The 24,869-nt window shown below is 38.1% G+C and overlaps 1 protein-coding gene and 1 long non-coding RNA gene across 4 annotated transcripts; one reads left to right on the top strand and one right to left on the bottom strand.

Annotated features, from left to right (window-relative positions):
• Positions 1-613: 613 nt before the first annotated feature.
• LOC101486014 (butyrophilin subfamily 3 member A2-like) lies at positions 614-17,853 on the bottom strand. Of its 3 annotated transcripts, XM_076882646.1 has the most exons (11): positions 17,775-17,853; positions 5,187-5,268; positions 4,525-4,866; positions 3,927-4,220; positions 3,709-3,834; positions 3,349-3,467; positions 2,269-2,364; positions 1,822-1,935; positions 1,239-1,397; positions 922-1,029; positions 614-827 (listed from the first exon to the last, which is right to left on the bottom strand). In XM_076882646.1, exons 2-11 carry the CDS (start codon positions 5,248-5,250, stop codon positions 675-677), a joined length of 1,575 nt encoding a protein of 524 aa, XP_076738761.1. In that variant the 5' UTR covers positions 5,251-5,268; positions 17,775-17,853; the 3' UTR covers positions 614-674. The 3 variants fall into 3 exon arrangements, with proteins under 3 accessions (XP_076738761.1, XP_076738763.1, XP_076738762.1); XM_076882648.1 differs by lacking the exon at positions 1,822-1,935; XM_076882647.1 differs by lacking the exon at positions 2,269-2,364.
• On the top strand, positions 11,470-12,090 carry LOC143414012 (uncharacterized). Its single transcript, XR_013094575.1, has 3 exons — positions 11,470-11,509; positions 11,610-11,669; positions 11,957-12,090. It is a non-coding gene; the product is annotated as an uncharacterized LOC143414012 (long non-coding RNA).
• Positions 17,854-24,869: the final 7,016 nt, after the last annotated feature.

Genomic DNA, 24,869 nt, shown 5'->3' with positions numbered 1-24,869 from the left:
TGGTGAACCACATCTTAAAACAGTGCTGCCTTCACAGAGTGCTTTACTCAAATTCAATTATCCTGAGCACTGTTTTAACTGTTACTTTAGGATATTAGCTGTATGATGTTATGATGTTGGATGATGATATCAGGACTTGAAGTGCTCGGCCAGTCATCAGTCCAAAGTACAACAACCTGTTGTTTGTTCTACTTTGGATTCAGCGCTCTTGTCTTGATGACGTTAACGATGCTAATTACAAACCACTTCCTGTTCTATAATCTGTGCCAAAGAATGGAAAACAAAAAAATTACGTCTCTAATGCAAATAGTCAACTAGGGAGTGGTCGCTGCGACTTATGTTAAAAAAAAAATAATAATAATCACTTTTCAAAGTAAAACAGAAAAAAAGATCTTGAGATCTTGTAAGATTTTCTCTTTGTGAAGTTCTCACTCATGTACCTTCAGCTTTAAAACACACAGCGAAGTCTCACCATTGTCCACATCATTGCAGTTAAACTACATTTGTGATGCACCTCTAAATAATAAAGACTCCTTTTTAAAGATATTTTTATTTACATATTTTTAATTCAATAAAAACACAAAATGTTTAACTGACATAAAATAATATGAAATATATAAAATGTAATAATGCTCTTATTTAATTTATCCCTCAGAAAAGTGACTCTGATTATTTTACATGATCTTGTTTTTAAACAGCATCTGTTCTTCTCCAGTGTTGCTGATGAGGTCGATCTTCACGTCGTCTCCAATGTTCCAGATGACCATGTTCATCCACAGCAGGTCAGCATCAGTTTCATTTGGCTTGTTGACAGCATCTTGCCGTAACTGTAAATGTAACCAATAAAAAGGTCACAGATGTCCAAGTTAAAAGTAACAATAAGAGAGACTGAACGAAAAATCTAGTAACACAGAGACTCACAAGGAGTGTCTTTCCAGCTTTCAGTATAAAGTTTTCTTTAAATTCGTATGTGGCACTTTCTCTGTTGTTGATCTGTAGTTTTAACTTCCAACCTGACAAAAGTTTATTCTGTAAAAGGAAAACAAGAGAATAAAAAAGGGGGAAAATGAATGAGGCAATAATAAAGTTCAGTGTGTGTTAAATCCAAAGTGTTTATAAATGAGTGTGTTACGTCCACATAAGTGAAAAGGACCTTTTTAAAATATTTCTGAATACATGGAACATGTTGTTTGTGTTTAGGTAGTACTCATTGTTCATCAGCATGCAAGCAGCAGTACCTCACTGGAAGTGTTTTTCAGAAAGATATAGCTGCCATTTTTCTCGACCTCGACCACAGTGATGTCACCTGTCTTTGAGCTGTGATTGGCTGAGTCGCTCTTATTCTGTTCCTCAAAACTGGTCTGAGATTTCTCAGGAGGTGGTTTGCTTGTGTCTGGCTGAGAGAGAGACGACATATGCAGATTAGTGTGTGCGAGAGGGAGAGATGGACAAGATATTTGAGCCTATGAGAAACAGTGTTTGCTAAACACAGTAAAAATATTTTGAACATTTAAAAAAATTTGATCTCCAGTTTTTATTCACTGTCCAGTTTCTCAAGAAGACGACACGACATTGGTTCTTGTCGTCTTCCTGTTTTTTCTTTAGATAACAGAAAGTTGAGTCTTTGTCTGTGTTTTTAATATAAATCTGTTTTTACACACTGAGTTTGGGTTTTTGTTTTCTTTTTAAGCATTAATAAAGTGTAAAATACATGTAAATGTGCTGCATGTTTGTTTGTTTATGGTTGAGGACAGAGCGAGGTCCCAGTAAATGAATGTGTTTGTCCTGAAGTGTTCAAAACAACAGTCTGTGTGTGTTTACTTCTTTCTTCATGTTGCTGATCTCTGCATCTTTCTTCTCCAGTTGTCGATGAGCCGCTTTCAGTTTTTCATCTGCCTCCTTCAGCTTCTCAACTGCATGTTGGTTTTTCTCACACTAACAGACAAACAGATCAACACAACGGTTTAGCCTTAACTTAACTATGGGTGTGGTCGAACAGTGAGTGCTGCTGTCATTAGGAACATGAATGTTTCCAGCTGTAGCACATTGTGTCTGTTGTTTGGCAGTGTGTTTGTTCATCACTCATTTCAATGGATAATAAATCTGCTTTTGCCCGACTGGAGTTTGGATTACTTTCTTTTGAGGACAAAATGGAAACTAATGCATACATGTAAATCTGTGCATTTGTTTGTTAGTGTTAGGACAAGGTTTCTGTTAATGAATATGAGTCAACATAATGGAAATGTGGATGTTTATCTGTGTGTTTACTTCTTTCTTCATGTTGCTGATCTCTGCATCTTTCTTCTCCAGTTGCCGATGAGCCTCTTTCAGCTTCTCCTCAGCTGCATGATGGTTTTTCTCACACTAACAGACAAACAGATCAACACAAATGTTCAGCCTGAAAAGCACACCAACATTTTTTGCATTTTTTAAATGTTTTACTCATGCTCATATTTTTTTTTATAACATCTTTAAGGACTGTTAAACCATAGCAGTCTGAAAACCATTGAGGCACTTGTGTTTTGTTTCAAATCTCTCTTTCTTAAAAGAGCTCGCACAGAGAATCTGACCTCTAACTGACCCTAAACTAAGGTAACTGTATATGAGAGCAAGAATAAACTATTAAAATCAAACTGAAGACTGACTGAATTAATTTTATTATCTCTCATCTATAAAGTGTCAGTGCTTTTATCAAATGTTCTCTTTAGCTTATGACAAAATATGCAAACTTTAACAGTTTTCATTTAAGAAATTAACAATATGAACCCAGGACTGTGTTGTTGCAACTATGCTAACCACCATCCTGCCTCTATAGCTTAAACATGTTAACATTATGTAAGGTTTTAATTTAAAAGTGAATACATGTGATTTTAGTTGTATCTTTGGTGGATTTGTGGAAATATGGCTTTTTAGTTACAGAAGAACTCTGGACTCTTCTTCATGAGCAACTGTGGAGATTAAGAGTGATCAGTTGCTGAGTTTTGGGAAGTGCTCCAGACTTAAGAGAAAATAGAAAAAGTTCTGTTGTGAGATCCTGCATAACAAACTGCACAATGACACATGACAAAACAAAAGATGTGAATATCAGGACGGCAGAAAAATATCATCTATTCTTATAACAGAAGATGGTAACTATTTCTCTGTCATGTATAATTGCTCTAAAAGATTTATTTCACTGTTAGCTAACCCTGGACATGCTATTCATATATTCTTTTTATTTGTGCCATTTTCATTTTCTCTCTTTTCTTTCCACTCACACTCTTTCTTCCCCATATACATGTAATATCCTGCTTATTTTTCAAAATTTTCTGTCTGTTCATTTTCTTGTGTTTTGTTCATATCACTCACTGCAACGATGTCCTGTAACATGAGCTTATCTTGCTCTTGGTCTCTTTCAGTTTTGTCACTTTCAGGGCGGTTTGCTGTTTCTTGTTCTTTACGTGCATCACAGTGAGCTCTCCTGACATCTGTTAAAAGCATAGACAAGATTACAATACGATGTTCTCTTGAGCTAAAATGATAACGCAGCATATAATCATCTCATTTTAAACTAAATGATGAAGTGCATATATTGTGCCTTATCTCATAACACACAATGATGTTTAGCTGCTTATAAAAAATAAGTGTAATTTACACTTTGCTTCAAAACCTGTTAGAATAACTTGAGATATTAATTTAGACAGCATGGTGAATCAATTTGTATCTTACTTGTTTTGTTTTGTCTCCAGATGAAAAAGACTCCAATCAAAATCAAGATGATGCTTACAGCCAAACTAACAGCCAAACCAATAACAATGGGAGCAGCAGAACAGGATGTGAGCTCAAAGAATTCATCTGAAACAATAAACACAGAATTACATGTTATTTCAACAGATTTTGATTTAGGCTGAATTAAGCATATCATACATTTTTTAAACGATATTTACCTGGAACATGTCTGTGTGTCTCTCTGCTCTTGCTGATTTGCTTCTGTTGGACTCTGCAGGTGATGTTGTTGCTGTGTCTCTTCTCCACAGTCACTCTGCTGCTGACAGTATAGAGGTCATCAGGACCTCTGAGGGTCTCTGTAGGTCCAGCAGAGAGGAGGTTTCCCTCAGCGTCCAACCACAGCAGCTCAGGCTTTGGGTGCCAACCTTCAGATTTACACTCTAACACCACTCCTGTCTTGTCTCTGTCAATCCCTTCTAAGCTGATGACAGGTGAGGAAACAGCACTCGATGCTGGATGAAATGTACAATTTAAAATACTGATCAGTAATACAAATCAATAAAAATATATTTGCCCAAATGTAAAGATAATATTTGAATAATGGATATCTGATACAAACTTCATTCGCGCTGCCTCATTTTTTAATGATAATTCAGATTTTTTTTTATTTGGTCAATAATCATATAGTAAATATTTTCATATAATAATTATAATTCATTTCCCAGCTTGAGTAACAATCAATAACTCAAAACTGTGTTGATTCAACCTAATTTAACTGCACTTTGTACTCACAATGTATATAATTCGTTCACTTACCGACCACAAGATCAATAAAAGCTTCTTCATTCTTCTCTGGGATGTGACATCTGTATCTGCCTTCATCTGCAGGTTTTACTTTGCACAGTTTCAGTGAAATGTTTCCATGTTTCAGCTCATCAGTGAACAATGATGATCGACCTATGTAGGAGGGGTTTTTCATATTTATGAGGTCCTGACCTGCACGCCACAGAAACACAAATCTGGGGTCCAGGTCAGGTCTTGTCCACTCCAAAGTCATCGCAGCAACATTTTCTCCTGGTACCAGGTGACATGGCAAAGTGATGTCTTCTCCAGCTGTTGCAGTAATTGGCTGATTTGGACCAATCAACCGAGACTGACCTGAGAAGAAAAGATCAGATAATTAATTTATTTATGCTGACATTTTAATTTTCAAAATACTTTAATACTTTACAACAAATATGTTAATTCTTTGGAAAAATTAACCTCTGCATATTTTTCATCATGACATGTAATTTAATGATGTCACATTTAGTTACAATGTAGATACATTATTTAAATATAGTTACCAAAATTACACCTCTTAAGAAAAAAAAAAGTAATGAAAAATGTATATGTGCCATTTAAACAAGACAATTTGAGCCACTAATTAAAAACGCACACACAATAATAATTGTGATCTTATATTAGAGGTTACCTACAATAATGTACAAGAAGGACATGCAGAATGCAGTTACTGAGAGAATAAAAGGAGAGTCCAGCCATCTGATGAATTATTCAGCTCTGAAATGAAAAAAAAAAAGAATAATTCAAAGAAATAGTCACTAATAAAACAATAACATATGGCCAAGTCAGTTTCATAATTTTACATTCAATTCGAATGCCTGGTACTCAGTACTAGAAGATGTATTAGATGTATTTTGTATGAGATGGTACTTTAGACAAGATATTTGGTAAGATATAAATTAGACATGAAATTTTTTTAAATAAAAATACAACATACCTGCTGCAGTGGCACTCATTTTAAAAGAACACATAATCTGACTTAGTAAATCATTGCTAAGTCACCCTGAAACATCCAGGGTATATATGTGTCTGTAAAATCTTACTCAAGAACCTAGAGCCTGTTGCGAGGTAACTGATCACTGTTATAAAACAAATAGAACTACATCAAAAATTCAAATGAACAACAAGACTGTTTCTTTGTTTCTTCTTTCCACCTTATGAGCTCTCATGGAGTTGTTGTTAAGTCTGCTATAATAGTGCAGGGGGCAAAACGGCAGGTGAATTAACTTGAGGGGCTGAAATTGAAAATTTGAAATAAGAGAACTCTCTGTTGTACAGTTGCTGTTCATTTCTTGTCTTTATTGTAGTGGTGGAAGGTAACATCAACATGATGTAGGTGGAGTACATAGTTAAATTTTATTTGAATTCAGAGCTAAATAAGTGACCTTTAGTTGACTACGCTACTTTTAGCAAAAAGCTGTCGGCTGGCCTTTACCTTAATTTGTTTTGCCTACAGTGTTTTTGATCTTGGTTAACTTTTCATTAAATTATTTGCAATAATAATATATGGCTGATAATGCTGCATTAAAGTTACAGTACAATCACAAAGTCTGTGCATCAGTTTTATAGTTCAGTGTTAGTATGTTTTTTCTTTTTGGCATAGTATGGTAACAATTCACGGATATGAATTTCTAAACACGCTTTGTTAGCATTAGATGACAGAATCCTGGCATTAGAAAGTGTGGCATTAGAGAGAAGTCACCATTTTGAACTTTCCATTTAAGCTTCTTATCCACGACTCAAAAGCTAAACATGGGGGGCCCAAAATGAAAGAAACTAATTGGTCATGTCACAGTAGCTTAAATTTGTCTTTTTTTCGGTACATCAATTATTGGAATAAAACTTTAACCTCATCATTTTCAAATCTTGACTCAAAGCCAGTTCTTGAGACGAATATATGGCACCTATGTTTGACCTGGTTCTGTCTCTTGCTCTGTCTATGTTATTGTTTATTTGAAAATGTTTAATCAGTATTGCTTTTACATTTATGTCCGGTGTCACATCGTTGCAGACATATAATTGTCATCCACTATGGGTGATCAAATTTGACATGGATCGTTTCCCGACTCAGCAAAAGGGTTTGTTTTTCCCCCGCCACCAGAGAACAGGATCGACCTCGACCTCAGTTGCTGCCATTCAGGTACATCTCTGAAATCTTGCCAGAGAAAGCAGAGCACGAATGCAAGTGCCACTCATCATACATTGTCAGATTGGCATACCATATATGTATCACAAAGTGACAGCTATATTTTTAGGATAACTATACATTGGAGACGAGCAGTATTCCTATCTTCTTATGTTAAAAAAACCTAATTCACTTAGCATTCCTATTGGGCTTGGTTAGCTTGTGCACTTCGGAGCCAGCTGATAGGCAGGCTGAAGCAAAAACTCGGGTGTGGGAGGAGTTCATAGAGGCCATTGAAAAAGACTTTTGAAAAAGAGATTCTGGCATACCCTCAGACCACTAGGGAGGCCATGAATTGGCCATGAAGATCGGTGTCCCCAGCCTATGGACCAGCGACGGGGGGGGCGACTGTGTGTCCACTGACAATGTTGAAAAGGAAAGTTTAGCTTTGCAGCAGAAGAGGACGTAAGCCAAGGCTCACAGATGGCTTGGCAGGTGGCCGGCATGCAGGACCACACAACGTGCTCACCCCTGGCAGAAACGAAGCAGTTCTCCCTTCTGGTGAGCCCGCCGTTGGATGGGATGGAACGGTGACTTCAACATGGGCTAGGCAAGCCCCTCTGGCACGCTGCCCTCCAGCTCGGGCAAATCAGGTCCCTCTGCATGCTGTCTACGGGCTTGAGCAGAGACGGTTCCTCCCGTGCACAACAGCAATAGTAATAAAGTAACTAATTACTTTTGAAAATAATTAATCAGTAAAGTAACCAGATTACTTTCTTTAAGAAGTAATTGATAATTAGTAACTAATTACTATTTTCAAATAACTTGAACAACACTGCTCATGGGTGCCTTTGATACAGTCAATTATAATACTTTACTTAATAGGCTTAAGGTTTTGACTGGTGTTTCTGGTTCAGCCCTTGAATGGCGTTTCTCCTATTTATCTGGAAGGACATTCTCTATTAGGGTGAACAGGTTCTCCTCCTACCCTGCTTGTTTGACCTGTGAGGTCCCTCAGAGTTCAATCCTAGGTCCATTATTATTCTCATTTGACATGCTTCATGAAGCCGGCATCATTTAATCCTTCTCTTTTCTCTGTTTGACCATTTTATGGTAATGACATTTAATTGTACATGTCTTTTAAACCTCACCAGTTGGGTTGTCCAGCTAGGACAGGCTAGGATAGGCAGTTCAACCTACTTCATTGTTTGGATTAGGGTTAGGGTTGTTGCTGGATTAGTGACCAGCTACCAAAAAATTCCCTTGTTTTAAACTCTGACAACACCGAAACCATGATTATAGCTCTACCCAATTTACACTCAAGGATCAGTCAAGTGATTGCTTCTTTTTGCTTATCTGCAAAGACAAGTGGTAATAATCTTGGTATAGCATCTGATTACTCCTTGACCTAGGACTCACATATAAAATCGATCTTCCTGTCTCTTTCATTTAAGGAACATTTCTAAATTTCTTTAGTCTTCTCCTCTGAAGTAGAAGACATTCATGCATTTGCACTTAAGAGATTATAGCATTATTTTAGTGCCTCTATTCTGAGCGCACGTAAAAAAAAAAAAGATTTAAAAGCACAAATGTTGCATGTTGAGCAAAAAATTATTTTGAGCAAAAAGTTTAATTTGAGAGAACAAAATTCAATTCTGCATGCCAGAAATGAATTTGAGTATTTGTGATTATCCATATTCACACACAATAACAGCCCCTCTCGCTCAGTTGTTGGTATTTGCAATTGCTCAAATGTCTGCTCAATTTATCAAGACATCACATACTTGCAGAAGGGCTCTAATGTTTTTGGAGATGCCTGTTAACCAACAGCTGACTGCACAGCTGATGGCTGTGCAAGACAGTGTATATCAGCAAATGATAAGCTATTCTGTCTTGTTTGTTTATTGTCCACTTTGTGCTAGAAAGAGGAACCCAGTGGATGTTGCGCTAAACAACAGCAGCACGTTTAAGCTGGTGGGTAACAGGCATCTCCCGAAACATTAGAGCACTTTTGCAAATATGTGATGTCTTGAAAAATCAAGCAGATATTTGAAGTTTGCACAGCAACGTTCTCACCTGAAAATATCTTAAAAGTATTTTGTGATCAAGAAATAGTAATATTTCAAACTCTGCCACTCTGCGTTCTTCCGCCACTGCTCCGTTTGAGTTTTGGACAAAATGCAACCTCACATGTCTGAATTTATGTTTTCATTCTGACATACTGTATTAACACAATTGATCTAAAATCAGACAAAAACCATAAAATCCGAGTAGAAAAAGTTATATTTTTACTGTAACAACCACAAACATGTTTAATGAATAATATTTCATAACTTTAAATGCAAATATAAATTGTCAATTTTAAAATCCTATGCACAAGTTTTGCAAACAACAAAGTTATTTGCATCCATTTACCTTTTTTAAATAACCATTTCAAACTATTTACAGAACAATCAGGTGTACTGCATTCAATAAGATGCCACCCCAATTATTTGTGCCACTCCAAAAACATAATTTCTGTCCACTATAAAGGAGAACATCACAGCCTGATACCTGCAGGTCTGACAGCAGCAGGTGTATCACGCCTGTTTCTACCTGGAGACAGCAGTCGCCTCATTGTTCTGACACACAACACAAAACTATCCACAACACTACACATTAACTACACACCCCAAACATGCTAAACGTCACAAATCTCTCACATCTCAAAACTCGCTCTCTCTCGCTGTCACTCCTAAAACTTCCCTTGTTTTTGTTTTGTTTTGTTTTGTTTTGGGTCATAAGCAGAGAGTGCTTGCTAGCTCTGTCCTTAGACAGTAAACGTGACAAAACTATTGAGGAAAAACACACGCATATATTGTTTATCATGACTCTGGTTTTACATGGCCTATCAACACAATTTATAAACTGGTATCTATCACCTTGTTGCTTTGTCTTTAAGTGGTCGTGATTGGCTTATCACGGCTACTTCATTCTTCCTCAGTCAAACAGCAGCCCTCATGCGATTGTTTTTCCCCCTCAGCTCCAGGTGTTGTGCTGGACAGTGATCGTGATTACCGTCCGCGGGAGTGCGCGCAGCTGCTTAAAGCTGTAGCGTCCTGACCACTTACGTAATCAGCTACTTCCGTGCAACTGATATAAGATGCGGTAAACTGAACACAGCTTCAACCGTCTGTTTGTTGAGAAATAGTAACGGACCACGTTTTCTTGTTAGTAACTGTAACAGCGTTGTAACGATAGGAAATTAGTTAGATTACTCGTTACTGAAAAAAATAACGCCGTTACTTGTAATGCCGTTATTCCCATCACTGTTTACAATAATATAAAATTATGCACTATAGGTAAAAAGAGCTCAACACTGCGCCTAGCATCCGGGAGCACTTCTGTTGTGTTTTGTAGGTGTTTTGGAGTTTTTACATGCTTCAGAGTTCATACGTGCTTCAGGGTTTGTACATGTTTTGGAGTTTGTACGTGTTTTGTCTCTAGGGGCCACCGTAAATATACTTTTATTTATTCACTCCGCATAAAATGTAATAAATAAATCATATACAGTGGAACCCCGACTTACAAATACCGTACTTGCGCTTTGCTGTTCCACTTGAACGACGTAATGTTGTTCTAGTTACCAATAGTAGCCTATTGTTCAGCATCGCCTCACTCAAAACCCGCAATGGGTGCTTTGACTTATGAAAATTTTCGACTTACAAAAGACCCTCGGTAACGGATTAATTTCGTAAGTCGGGGTTCCACTGTAATACAAAAACCAACTATTCACAGTTCAACTTTTAACTATTTAAATTTTCAGCTTTTTCCTCTAAAAGAAATTTAAAGTGAAACAACACAAAACACTACAAAACCACAACACAATTAAATATAAATTAAAATATGAAAACATAAAGAAGATGCACATTCTCTGTCATATGGACCTGCGCAAAGCACAAGGCTCGCGTGCGGAGTGAAGCGGAAAAAGTGCTAGAGAGAGGGTGAGAGAAAGAAGAAAAAAAACCCTCGGCTCATGATAATTAGCCGGCTCGCGTCATTCACGTCAAAGATCCGGCTCTAAGAGCCATTTCGTTTGTGACACATCACTACATTACAATAATCTGTCACGCCTCCAAGCAATACAGAATGCTTCAACCAGATTCCTGACATACTTTGGGAAGCAAGCTCACATTGCCTGTATTTTATTTTCTTTAAATTGGCTCCCAATTGATTTTAGAAATAGTTATAAAATTTTCACACTTCCATACAGAGCACTAAAGGAACAATTCCATATTATTTATCTCAACTTCTTGTCCAACACACTGCTGCTTGCAGTCTTCCCTTACAAGCTCATAATCTATTAGCTATGCCTCGTACAAGACTGAAGACTAAGGGGGACATAGCTTTTCAATCTGTGGCACCAAGGCTCTGGAACAGTTTACCGCTCCAACTCCGATTAGCTGACACTGCTAAAACAATAAACAGTTACAAACTTTTTTGTTTAATCAGGCCTTCTGCTAACATTCTTTTGTTATTTATATTCACCTTAAATTTTGTTTTTAATATGTTTCTTTGTTTATATTGTGTTGTGATTGTTGTTCAGCACATTGTGATTGTTATGTCTGTGATATGCACTATGAATAAACTCTTACTACTACTTAAGTAGAGTAAGTATTTAAAGGGAAAGGACGGCATAAACCCCAGCAGTGGTTGTTTATAGACTGAGGCCACAATGAGTGTGTCTCTAACTCTGCACAGGAAGAGGAAGGCCTCAAATACTTCATATGTATTTCAGCCTAACACTGAGTCAAGTAGGCAACATGGCAGTCACAAGTCTGTGCTTCAGGATAAGTAAGTACTACGTCTCATTTTTTTGTATGAGTTTATATATTAGTTATAGATTATTTGTAAGGAAAAACATTAAGGACTTATTTTTTCTTTGTTTTTCAAGTGATGGTTGAATTTATTCTGCTGGGAACACAAGTTCAGAAAAGCTGCACTTGGGATGAGGGTGAGTTTATTTTTTGTGTAATAATTTATTTAGAACTCATTCATTCAGTTTTATAAACAACAAACTAGCTAAAACGTTTTCTGTATGTGCCTAAAATATCAGGCTCTTCCATTTTGCATTTCTTATTGATAAATTTAACTGTTGACTTTAAGGTGAAGTGATTTCTTAATGTTGAATTACTAAATTATCTTAGAAGGCATTTTAGTTTTAAAAAAAGAAAAAAAAAAGCATTTACACAGTTTCTGTTTTAACAAGTCAATAGGTAACAAATAAATTCTTAATTTCAGATGCAGCTATCCCTCGTGTTACACCAAACAGACTGCAGCACTTTGAGTATGAATCTGTGTCTTTGCATTGTGATGGCTCCACTCAGCTGAGAGGGTTTAGAAATAATGAAACATTTAATCCAGCATGTATAACAAAGAAGACATCATCAGGGTCCTCCTGTGTGTTTGATAAAGTCTATCAAGGAGACAGTGGAGAGTACTGGTGTGGGGCTAAAGGAGGAAAGAGAAGTAATACTATCAACATCACAGTCACAGGTATGTGTATTAAATCTGATTTATACTGCAAATCAATTTGCTTTTTACTTATTCATGTATTTATATATTTATATATGTGTGTTTATTTATGAAAAGAGCACGCAGTTACTTGCATCATGTGTGCCTTCTGCCAGTTAAGAGTATTATCTGGATGTTTTTGAACCCTGTATTGTTGTGCATATTAGTAAAGTGTATTTTTCTCTTTATCAAACTAGAATTTTACATAATCTTTCCAGAGCCGTAATCGGCTCTTGACGGAGGCGGTCGCACTTTTCTCCTTCTCTCCCCCTTATCTTTCCTGCTTGGCTTCTCATGTCTTTTGTATAGTCTCGCTTATTCACTAACCCTCAAAGAGTTTCTCAGTCTTGTTCTCTAAAACCTAAAGAATTATGGATTTGATCAACTGGTCGCGTAATGGAATTGACACCTTCCTGGGCTTGGGAGAGCCCAACTGTCCCGTGGAGACGTTTGCTGCCAGATACTCGATGGTCAGTTGCGTTGTGTGTCTGGCGACACTGTCAATGGAGGACATTGAACGACATCTACCAATTCGGAACCACAATAACAGAGTTCTGGCTGATTGGACCTGGCTTATCGAAGTACAGCTTCAGCTGTTCAAAATCCCACAAGGCTGGCCGACATGATAGACGATTGGCAGGGCTGTGAGTATTCATATTGCTCAGCAATATGGATAAGATCTTGGAGAAGAACAATGGGAATTGAGAGAATTGGTGACCAGTGATGGACATTAGCCCAATTGCACTAAACCCAAACATTCACCATCTTCACTCTATCCCACTGGCACCAGCTGAAGGCCTACCAAGGTCGAAGCTGACTGGAACAACAAATATTCTTCCATGATAACAGGATTGTTGTCATACGCATGCACACTGACACAGACCTGCACTCACCCCCCCCCCCCCCCCCACGCCCTCCAAATGCCTTCGAAGCTTATGTCTTCTATGTTGTGAGATGTGATTATTCATGTGCTGAGGTGTTTTTTTCTGTTCTCAAACTCATCTCCCTGTTGGAGCTCAGTCTGGGGGGGAGTTTTTTTTCTCCTCATCTTTCCTCATGTTGTGCATTTTCCATTGTTATAACTCTCTGACCTGTCAACGCCATGTGATGTTTGTGCAATGTATGTCTGGTCGGAAGGGTAAGATGGCACTGGCACGCCTGGCAGCCTTAACCCAATTTCCCGTGGGATGAATAAAGTATTATCAATCAATCAATCAATCAATCAATCAATCAATCAATCAATATATTAACACCAGGAATCCACATAACAAACATGTTTCTGTAATTTTTTAAACAAGTGATTCTTTGTTTTAAACATGTTGCTCAGGTGGTTCTGTGATCCTGGACAGTCTGACTCTTGCTATACCTGAAGGCAGCAGTGTCACTCTTCTCTGCAGAAATAAGACATCTTCTACTAACTTTGCATTTTTCTACAAAGATGACATCAAGTTAGAACAAGTAGCTGTAGAAAACATAAAAATTAACAATTTTTCCAAGCTCAATGAAGGCCTTTATAAGTGCAGCATCCCTCATGTTGGATATTCACTGGGAAGCTGGCTGGCCATGAAAGGTGAGTCATAATATCAACACATCCTTCAATCAAAATACCTCATTATTAAGGTTTAAGCAAAGTAATGTAAATGTATAGGCACATGATCAGATCCAGTAATTTGAAACTTGGAAGAAAAGTTCAGCTTTCTTTTTTTCACTACAGAAGGAAAAAAAAAAGAAGGCGTGTGAAAACTGAGAGAATGCTTTATATTAATTGGCACAACTTTAATTTAAAAGTGCTCATTAAACAATAACTGTTGCATATTTTTTTATTCATTTATTATGATATGCATCATTTTCAACTACAAAAACATTCTATTTGTAGCGTTACCTGCATTGCCTCATGAAGAGACTCACCGTCCTGGTTCTGACTACAAATATGTCATCGCCCTGCTTTGGACTGCCATCATCATTTTTATCATGATACTGGTGACTGTGCTGGGTCGATTTCTTCATACAGGGAAAGGCAGAGGTAAAAATGACTGCTACTTTTATAAACTGTAGGCAAAAGACTCTCAAAGAAACACAAAGTATGAAACGTGTAGCAGTCTAGTACTGGATTTGACTGGAATAGATTACTTATTTTTAATTCACTGCTTTATTGGCTTAACACTTAAAAAGGTTTTTTAACTTTTGTAGTTTTTCTGATAAACCGTGTTCTTTATGATTATGTTAATGATTGACCAAAACATTAACCAGGAAATGGCTTTCAGTTTTCTTTTTTATCTAATTTTGTATTAAAGAAGAAAGCTAAATTTGAATTCATCTTCTTTCCCTTTGTCTTTTATTCATGTCAGGATTTCTGCTTTTCTGTTCATGGCCTTTCCAAAGGATACTAACAAGGACATCACACTCTGCTGAAGCCAATCAAGCAGGTGAGTGATTTGCAGCAAAATAGTGTCATTGTGTCAACTGATATATTTATTTTCAAATCCTAGAAAGACATGGTTCTTTTTATTCTGTTATATATGTTGCCACAAAGCAGAGTATTTGATAGTTGATAGATTGAAGTTTACTTGATATTTTATTTAAATTGCTCTTTAGCTCAGTGTGATAATCACAAAATGTCTGAATTAACACTTTTTTTTAACAAGCACCACTTCATTTGAGAGACTAAAATATTTTAAATATTTATAACAGGTTAACCTTCTAGAATCATGTGAGTCAAATTTGGAAGCTGAAGTGTCATCATGTAATGTTTGAGATGCGCTGCATACATATTTTTACCTCCTCTCGATGTGTTATATTCAGGGTTTTGTTTTCCACCCATCTGGTGTTTGTGCTAATCTGAACATGTCTTATGTCAAACCACAGCATAAATCCACAGACAGAAAAAGCACAAGTTAAGTCGGCAATATCAGTATTTATAACTGGTTATGTTATATACAGCTGTTTTTTTTTCTTCTTCAGATGATTCAGATGAACTTGTGTACTCCACTTTAACCATACGTGGGGCCCAACACAGTTGCCAGCTGGGTTAGTATTTTGAATGCATATAGAATTTTTTTTCCAGTAATTACAATATTATGATACCAGCCCACTGATTGCTCTTTAGAGCCACTGTAAGATAATAACTTTAACTTTATCCTGTCACTAAAGATGTTAAACTGAAATGCCAGTGAAATCAAAAGTTCCTAATGCAGTCCTAATTATTTTATGTTATTGAAATATTTTTATAGGAATGTTTTCAGATTGCTGTATCATTTCTCCACTAAAGTAAACCATGTAATCTTCTTGTTTTTTAGCAGAATCAGACTTTGCAGTAAATTCTAGAGGAGGTGAAGGCCCAGGCTTCACAGTCAAGGAAGATATTTATTCCTCCATCCGAATTGTAAGACTACTGGTCTTTGGCCTTTCCTACTTACTGTAAACAATTGTTATAGTATAACATCCCTGTATATCAATCCCAGGGGTTAGTTGTCATCACTAATGAAACACCTAAAAATTCATCTTGAATACCTTTAAATTTATAATTACTCATTTGAATTAGAAGTACAAAGTGAAAATTAACCACTCCTTCAAGAAAGGACTGCTAATACTGCTGATGTGGCTCCCCCAGGTGCTTGTCAGTGGTTTGGAATTCTTGTGGTTCTACACTACATATTTCAAGAAATTGCTGCACTTATTTCCAATTTCCCAAGTAAAATATAAAGAAATTAGTTGTGAGCTTAAGACTTTTAAACATTATGTATCCTCCTTATATTGAAAGTTAGCCTCTTCCATTTAATTTGCAGTGGATGCCATGCATAGTACATTCAGGCCTAAAACAGTTATTGTATTAGTCTGTAGTGGATAAAAACTAGTACTGTTGTAAGGGTGCGAGTGAAGTTATGTACATGTCTATTAACTCTTGAGTAAATCTTGCTTACTAACGAAAGCCTGGGTTTTAAGCCATGTGAAAAATATGTGCTTGTTTATTTTAGAATATTTTATTCTGTCTTACAGGCCACAGAGAGCAGTGACACCTGACTGCAAAAGTGAGGCATTCTCAATATAAAGCTGTTCTGAAAATCTGAAAAAGAACAAGAAAAATGTTTGTTTTAAAACGTGTAAATGTAATTTTGGCAGTATTTTTTTTGGTTACCTTTTCGGCACCTGCAGCCTCCACCTGATGTGGACGAGTGGACAAATTTTGATTGTTCTCCCCTTTTCAATAATTATTGTAAATTATTATTCAAAATGTGTTTTTACACTGTTTGAAGTCAGCCCTGAAATCAGTTTTACAATGCAAGCAAATAGTTGTTTAATCTCTTTCATAATGAGAGCTGTTTCCATATCACCAGTTTTTGGATGCTATAATTTGTGTAATATGTAATTTGTGCAGTACTTTATGATTTGTTGAAACAATGTGAGAAAATATTTGTCACAATACTATTTTTGCCAAATAAGAGGGGTCACGTTCATAAATTAAAAGTCCACTTGTGTTTTAAGCATTCTTAAGGATATAACTCACTGATTATTATGTATACATCACAATGGTCATCATCAGGATAATCGTTTTTGTAGTTGTTGCTGGGTTTTTTTTCAGCATGAAATGTGAGTCTTTATGCTAGTGCTCTCACCCATCGAGCCCCTACTATATTTTCCTTTAAAAGTAGAAAAGTGAGCTCTCTAGGTTTGATTGACAGAGTACAGAACAAATCCGATGACTCTAAAGCTTAAAATCAACCAAACGCCCACTTTTTTTTTTCTGAGGAGGAAACGGACTCTGCCCCAAACAGCTGCAAAGTTGTGTTAACTGATGATTGTCACAGTTCAACAAAGACAGGTACATACGTTTATTTTACGCAACCTTAGTAAAAGTGCTTCATTTTCAGTCATTTCAGACAGCTGGCTCCTGAGTTTGTATCAAGCAGTCATTTTCAAAGAAGAAACTGAAACAATTCATGTGAGTTGACTCCACCCACTCTGTAAACAGCAGACCAATAACCAGCAGCCTGTGGTTATGTAGCTATCTTAAGACAATCTGAGAAACCTGCTGCTGAGGTCAGCTCTGTGTTTTATCTCTATTTGGCAAATACATTAAAGAAAAGCACAAAGGCTCAGCCAAGACTGGAGGTGACCCATCAAACACTCACCAGGAACACAGATCAGCTTAGACTATGACCTGCTCCATAGCAGTGTAACTTATAGGCACATAAGTACCTACAACTGAAAGCTCAGAGTTTCTTTTAAGTCACCTCGATGGGACAAAGTCTTGTTCTTGGAGTCTCCAAGAACAGTTCTTTATAAACATAAATACAGCTTTTCACACACTTTGCTGCTACATTTGGAGCTTTGTGTAAGGTTTTAACAACTGACAGACATTTGTTATCTTGTATGTGCTCACAGTTTGACAGAGAAAAACAGTCTGACTTTATTCAGAGTTTGTTCAGTAGCATCTAGAAAAAAAATCTTTTTTTTTCACAACAAATTTTTGTGTTTTGTTATAACATTCATGTTTGTTTGTTCTCTGACTCAAAAACCAAACAAACAAATAAACACAAAGACTTACCACAGATAAAGACCCCAGACTTCGACACAGTGATCCAAACTGCCGCTGTAAAAGTGAAGTGGCTTACTGGAGCTGAGCAGGAAACAAAAACTGAGACAATGAGTAACGAGTCACTGCGAACCTGTCTGATCAGTTTCTAACGTTCATTGCTGCACATTCCTTGGTGTATTTATCAGATAAACACGGAGCACAACGAACACAGGGTCAGTTGACCTTGATTGCATGTTGCATCAGGTCCGAGTGTCAGGTGAACTGAACTTCATGTAAGAAGTTATGACCTGCAGTCTATCTGGGTCAGATGTAAACCAAGTTTAGGTGTAGTTTATTTTCGTTATGCTGACTTTTTCTAGAGAATACCTTTGCTGATCTTTGAGCCTGTTATAAAACAATCAAACTGAAACTATATCTCTCTTTGCAGTGTTCAAAAAGCGTTCACATGGTAGGTGTTACCTAAAATATCAGTGGCAGTTCAGGACTGAATGCACACTGATAAGAGACTCAGGGTTATCAGTGACCAAATTAATCTTTCTGAAAGTTGTTTTGAAAAACAATTCATACTCAAAGCTTGTTGGTGATATCTGGTGGCCACAAATATGAAGAGCAGCTTGCATCTACAGCTTGAAATGAACTGATTCATTATGATTACCCACTCTACAGAGCCGAGTTATCAACTTCTGTTTGATACCATGTGACATGTCTGTGAACTATCAGGGTGCTGTTGTGGTGCTTTGAACATGTTTTTTTTTTTTTTGGGGGGGGGGGGGGGGGGGGTGAAAAAATACATGTTGTGTTTATTTAATTAATAATATTATTTTGATGAATAAATATTGCCACATGTGCCTCGCTGTGATCTTATTTTGTTTCTTTTTTTGTCATTAGATATTAAAACAACATACATTATATATAATAATATACAAAACAATCTTATAATAGGTTAGGAGTATGCTTGTGCTGTGAGTTCCCTGCCTCCACATCATTATGTAATTAATCAGGCTTAACAGGTTTGTTTATACATAGCATAACTTATATGTGTCGTGTATTATGCTTGTTTTAAACCTGTCTTGCATACAGTTCCCTCCAATGATATTAAACAAATATGCTACTTGTAGTGAACTCTTTTCCTATTTGTAAACCTCATTTCAGTTGGGTATGTACTATGTAACCTTCAAAAGCAACTTAAATATTTGAATGACTTATTGCAGTGTCTAAGTGTAATTCAGAATCACAGATTTTAATATAATACATCAGGGTCTGGGTTCTGTTTCCCCCTCTGGGGGCGAGGGTACCTGGACCCGGGGTATAGAGTATATTTGGGGAGTGTGATTGTGTGTACATGTCCATTTGTGTCTATCCTTACGTTGGGTGAGTGCTGAGTGTTTGTATATGTGTGCATGAGGGTGGGAACGCATGTTTGTGTCTGTGTGTGCCTGTTTTCTGTGTTTATATGTCAGGTCGGGTCTTAGACTCCACCTCTCTGGGAACTCCCAGGCCCTCCAAGGCCTATCTCCCCTCACCAAACTCCCTGCTGGTGACTGATGCCCTCAGGGGTCGGTGCATTGGTGGTTCTTGGTGTCCGGGACTGGGCGCTCAGGTATGTATCGGCTCACTCCCGGTGGCTACTTGGCGGGTCTGGCGCCCATTGCTCTGTCAGACCTCTTCCAGGGTGCGGGGGACCCTCGGGCCTCTGGGCCTGCGGCTTGGTTCACTCTGGGACAGCTAGCTTCCGGCAGAGCCGGCGGGCACGCCGGTGCAGCCCCCTCTGGCTTCTGCTCCGTGGCTACTGGGTGACCTCTCATCTGGGGATCTCCTCAGCCCTTCCCAGGAGGGTGGCACGGATGCCCCTCCGGTGGTCCTCCTTGGGCTCTCGCACTCTGGGGCCTCTGGATGTCTGGGGACTGGATCTCCTCCATGCCTGCTTCATGCCCTGGGGGACGGGGCTATGGCTCTCTACACCCTCTAGCAGACCATTACATGGGGAAACCTTTTGAAGCGCGCTGATCCACACAGGTGTGCACACGGGTGTTCACTGTTCATAGACATAAACTACACCTTTATTGGCTGCTACTTCAAAGCACATTGTGCGCTGTCGGTCCTGCGTGCTGCACAACAACATTCAGTATTTAGTATTTACTGCTGTGTACACTTAGCTAGATTAATGCGATGGTGTTGTGTTTAGTTTATTGCTTTGTTTTTTTTCATTGTTTTCTCTTCTTTTTCTCTCAACAGGTGATCCAGGAGATTTTTTTCTTTCTCTTTTTAAGTGCCCTTTCTCACTGTCCCTCTTCCCTTCTGTTTTTCTTTTCCTTCCTCTCTTTCTTTCTCCCTTTCCTATCCCCCAGTCATGTCTGTCCCATCTGTAACAACTGAAAATAAAATAAAATTAATAATAACAACAAAGGTCGATCAAATGGACCAATACGGCAATGCCATAATGATCCATTTGGCAAAATAAATCCATTGGGTATCCTTGTTGGTCTTCAGACAACAGTTCTGATGGCTAAAAAACCAAATGGGACAGGCCAAAAAAAAAAAAAAATAATAATAATAATACATCTGTTAGGATGCCTGGGTCGTTGACCCAGGGTTTTTGAGTTTATGATATTATTTATACTGTCTCCCCTGTCACCTGCATCCCCTTGTCTAGTTCGCGTCTCTGTGTATCCTTAGTTCCTATATCCCCGTGTCCAGTCAGTGTCTGTGTCTGCCCTGGTCCCACGTCTCTGTTCCCTCTGTAGTGCCTGCATGTGAGTCTGTGTCTTTGTTCAGTCTGTGTTATGTGTTTCCTGTTTTACTTTGAAGGTCTCTGTCTTATCTCAGTGTGTTCAGTTTACGCTTCTTTGGTCTCGTCCGTGTCGCGATCTACCGTTTATTTTGCTGTCTGTTTTGTCAGTCCACTGGTGTTAGTTTATTTTGACTTTTTTCCAGTTATGTTGTGTTTGAGTTCAATATTAAAGCTGTTTCGGTTTAAGTTTGTCTCTGGAGTCTGCACCTTGGGTCCTATTCCTGTTTGCACACAGCCGTCACCTAACAACATCAGTTTAAGGGTGGAGTCTTCAGTTATCTGAGGCAAAGGCTCAATGATCTTGACCAAATTTTCCAAAATAAGTCAAATAACAATTTGGGAGGAAGAAGAAGAAACATGCACAACCAATGTTCCCTCTAATTTTTCACGTGTCTGAGCGAACACACAAACTCCCTGAGCGATCCCTTGGACCACTGAGCGACATCAGACGTGTGGCCTGTGGTCACGCCAGCATCAAATCCATCCAAGTTACATGGTTTATTAAATAATCAAATTACAGCAATTACATTTATGTTAGACTACTTATAATTAAGTGCTTAAGCCCACTTACAATGAAAATTACAACAACAACAAAAATCTTTGTTCATGACCTGCGTTAAACCTATTGGAAGGAAAAATAATTTGAACTCAACTTTCTTTTTTATAAAGCTCTGACTTGTATTATGAGTTTGAGTCTGTGGTCTGGGAGAGAGTCCTGGTGTCTCTGTCTGCAAAATATAGTATATAATGACCAATGTTGGGCAATTAATTATATAGTTGCTTATTCAAAAAAGTTACTGAGTTTTGGCAAACAAAGTTTTTTGCAGCTGTTTACCTGAAAATGCATCTTAGGCGGTTTTTAAATACACATTTCAAACTATTTACAGAACAATCAGGTGTTTGCATCAAATCTGATGCCACACAAATTATTTGTGCCACTCCAAAAAATAATGTCTGTCCACTATGGGATAAAGGAGAACAACAGCCTGATACCTGCAGGCCTGACAACAGGAGCTGAATCATTCCTGTAACATTCAGCAGTCGCCTCATTGTTCTGACACACACAACAAAACTATTGACTACACTACACACTAACTACACAAGATTTGCGCTAAATGGCAGAAATTTCTCACATCTCAAAACACCGCCGTCACTCCCAAAACGTCCCCCTTCCTAAACAACTAAATGCCATTTTGTCATATAATTTTTTGATTGGTCGAAATTATACATTTTTCCACCAATAGGAAATGGGGGTTGCTCAGAGGGGGTTTCAAGCGCATTCCTTACAAAACGCTGTTTTTAAGTTTTGGTTTTTCGTGGCCTATCAACACAATTTAAAAACTGGTATAAAGTCCACACTTTTTCCGTCAATTGTTCCGTCTGTCCTGCTCACATCTCCAATGGTTGTACACGTTGTCATTAACGTGGCTTCACTCCACATCAGCCACGCTGCTTTGCTAGCTAAAACATCAGCACATAAAGACGCTGTCATAGCCGGTCAACGACGTTGATTAGCTGCGCATACATGAATGTGAATCGCATTTTTTGCTGGACTATGGGATAATGTGGCATTGTTCTAATCCCATACGGTGTGGTGGATTTTTGTGTGATATGTATCACTATGTAACTATATACACTATATATCTATGTGCACTGAACATATATATTTTAACTTTCATGTAGAGTCTTAAGCACAAGACATTTTGCTTCACCATGGTTTATTAAGGTTTTACAGTAACAGGGCAGTTAATGCTGTAGAGTTCACCTGAATAAGTCACTCTCCAGCTCCGGTAACTAACCTTCCCTAATACACATTCAACGTCTTGCAGCACAACCAAAGCAGTAACATTGCAACAGAGATACGATATAATCACACACACACACACACACACACACCCGCGCACATACTTTGAACTACACTGAAGTGTTTTAAGAACCTATGTAGTTATAAGATTATAATAATTAGGATTAATGTGTGACCTTTGACCATGTTGTGACCTATTGTCAGAAGGCAAAGCAAAGGGCTAACCTGAGGGTGTCCCTTTGGGCAGGGCCCTCAGCCAGAGCCCTGCCCGTACCCTGGCCTGTACCTGACCCCTGCAGCTCTGTTTGGGCGTGTGGGAAAGTTACCCCCAGCACTTTTTCCCCTCTGCTGCTACTCTCTGTCCGTCTCTGTGTTGCTCTACTCTCTGTGCTTAAGGCTGTACACCCCGGGGTTTTGCTTTTCTTGCTTTCTGCTATGTAACTATCTTGCTAAATGTCTGTATGTATTTTTCCTGCTGTTCATATGATTCAGTGTATTAAACTCTGTTCCAAGAATTCATCTCCTTTAATTAAAGGATCTTTTAGCCTCTTTTAACAATGCAATTAGAGATGCGAGGGCTGCTTATTTTTCTCATCTGGTTGCAAAGAGCAGAGGTAATCCTAAGGTATTATTTGACACTATTACTGATATTATTACTTCTGCTCCACCTGCTGCCATTATTTCTTCTAATGAAGACTGTGAAACATTTCTTTCGTTCTTTCTAGAAAAAAATAATAATGTAAGGAAAAAATTGTCCCCATCAGCATCTGCATCGTCAGTTCCTGCGCCAGCTCGGCCTGTCATTTTAGAAAGCTTTTTACCCGTCTCACTATCAGAGATGGAAAAAATAGTTAATGCAACAAAAGCATCCTCCTGTTCACTTGATATTTTACCCACATCGTTATTCAAAAATGTCTTCCACTTTATTGGTCCCTGTGTGCTCACCATAGTTAACATCTGGTAAAGTCCCTGCTTATTTTAAAACTGCTTTTATACACTCCCTGTTAAAAAAGCCTATGCTGGACCCATCTCTCACTAGCAATTACAGACCAATCTCAAAAATACCGTTAATTGCTAAGATATTAGAGAAGGTTGTGGCTAAGCAGCTTACAGCAGTTTTAGACAAACATAATGTCATTCTACTGAAACAGCCCATCTTAGAATTTCCAATGACATTCTGATGCAAAATGATGCAGAAAAGTGTTCTGTACTCCTGATGTTGGACCTCACGTCAGCCTTTGACACCGTTGACCGTTACATTTTGCTTAAAAGGCTGAAATACTGGGTTGGTGTATCTGGGTCTGCCTTAGAGTGGTTCTCCTCATAGCTCTATGAAATATACTTTTCTGTGGCGGTCTCTAAGTACAGGTCATCTTCCACGTCCCTGTCCTATGGTGTGTCACAAGGTTCTGTATTGGGGCCCTTATTGTTTTTAATATATCTACTTCCTCTCCAGCATATTTTGAGCCCCTTTGAGGACATTCGCTACCACTGCTACGCAGACGACATCCAGCTATATATATCTTTTAAACCTGAAGATGTTTCTAAGCTGCAGATTCTAAATGTGTGCTTAGAAACCATCAAAGGTTGGATGGCTGACAACTTCCTCCAACTTAATGAAGAAAAGACTCAAGTCCTTGTATGTGGTCACTAAAGCTCATAAAAACATTTAATACCTTTTCTTGCCCATATACAGAAGGAGGAGTCCAACAGAGATGGGGGGAAGAGGTGGTTGTTGCAGATTGGGGTCAGAGCAGAAGCAGAGATTGAATTGAAGTGACACTGGAATTGATACCATATTTTTAGAGAGGCAATTACAACAATGTTATCTGTAAATTGTAACAGGGAAACAGGAAGGGATGAAACCAAGGCACCAAGTTGCTTGAGGATCATTCAGCCAATATGTATTCTTTTGAATGTTGGCTGCCCAATAGTAAAACATCAAGTTGGGCAGAGCGAGACCCCCATTGAGCTTACCCTGTTGTAGTGAGGTCATACTAATACTGGGGGTCTTATTTGACCATATAAATGATGATATCTGGGTCAGATATAAACCAGTGAAATAGGTAAAAACAGTGGCATACACTGAAAAGGATAGCGATATTAATCTTGCCAAGAAGTGATACAGGAAGGTTTGCCCACCTTTGAAAAGCCAACCTTACATAGGTCAGCAAAGGGTTAAAATTTAGTTTGCAAAGCTTTAAATGAACTGCTAAGATGCACTCCTAGATATCTAAAGCCTGAAGAAACTAGGTGAAAGTCAAAATTGGTTTGCCTAAGCTCCTGTGCAGCTGGGAAAAAATCCACTTTTTTTTATATTAATCTTGTACCCAGGGAAAGAGCCAATATATTTTAAAGTATTTTCATTATAGAAGTACACCTATGTTCTATACCACCACAAATAACCCCTTGAAACAGAGGTGAGGTTCTGAGAGTCACAGAGAGAAGTTCTATTGCTAAAGTGAAAAGTAAAGGTGAGAGTGGGAAAGCTTGACGTGTACCACGTAAT

Source organism: Maylandia zebra, linkage group LG3 (genome assembly GCF_041146795.1).
Source record: "Maylandia zebra isolate NMK-2024a linkage group LG3, Mzebra_GT3a, whole genome shotgun sequence".
NCBI classification, from domain to species: domain Eukaryota; kingdom Metazoa; phylum Chordata; class Actinopteri; order Cichliformes; family Cichlidae; genus Maylandia; species Maylandia zebra.
The sequence above is the reverse complement of the archived record's forward strand: the minus strand, read 5'-3'. Positions and strand labels throughout refer to the sequence as shown.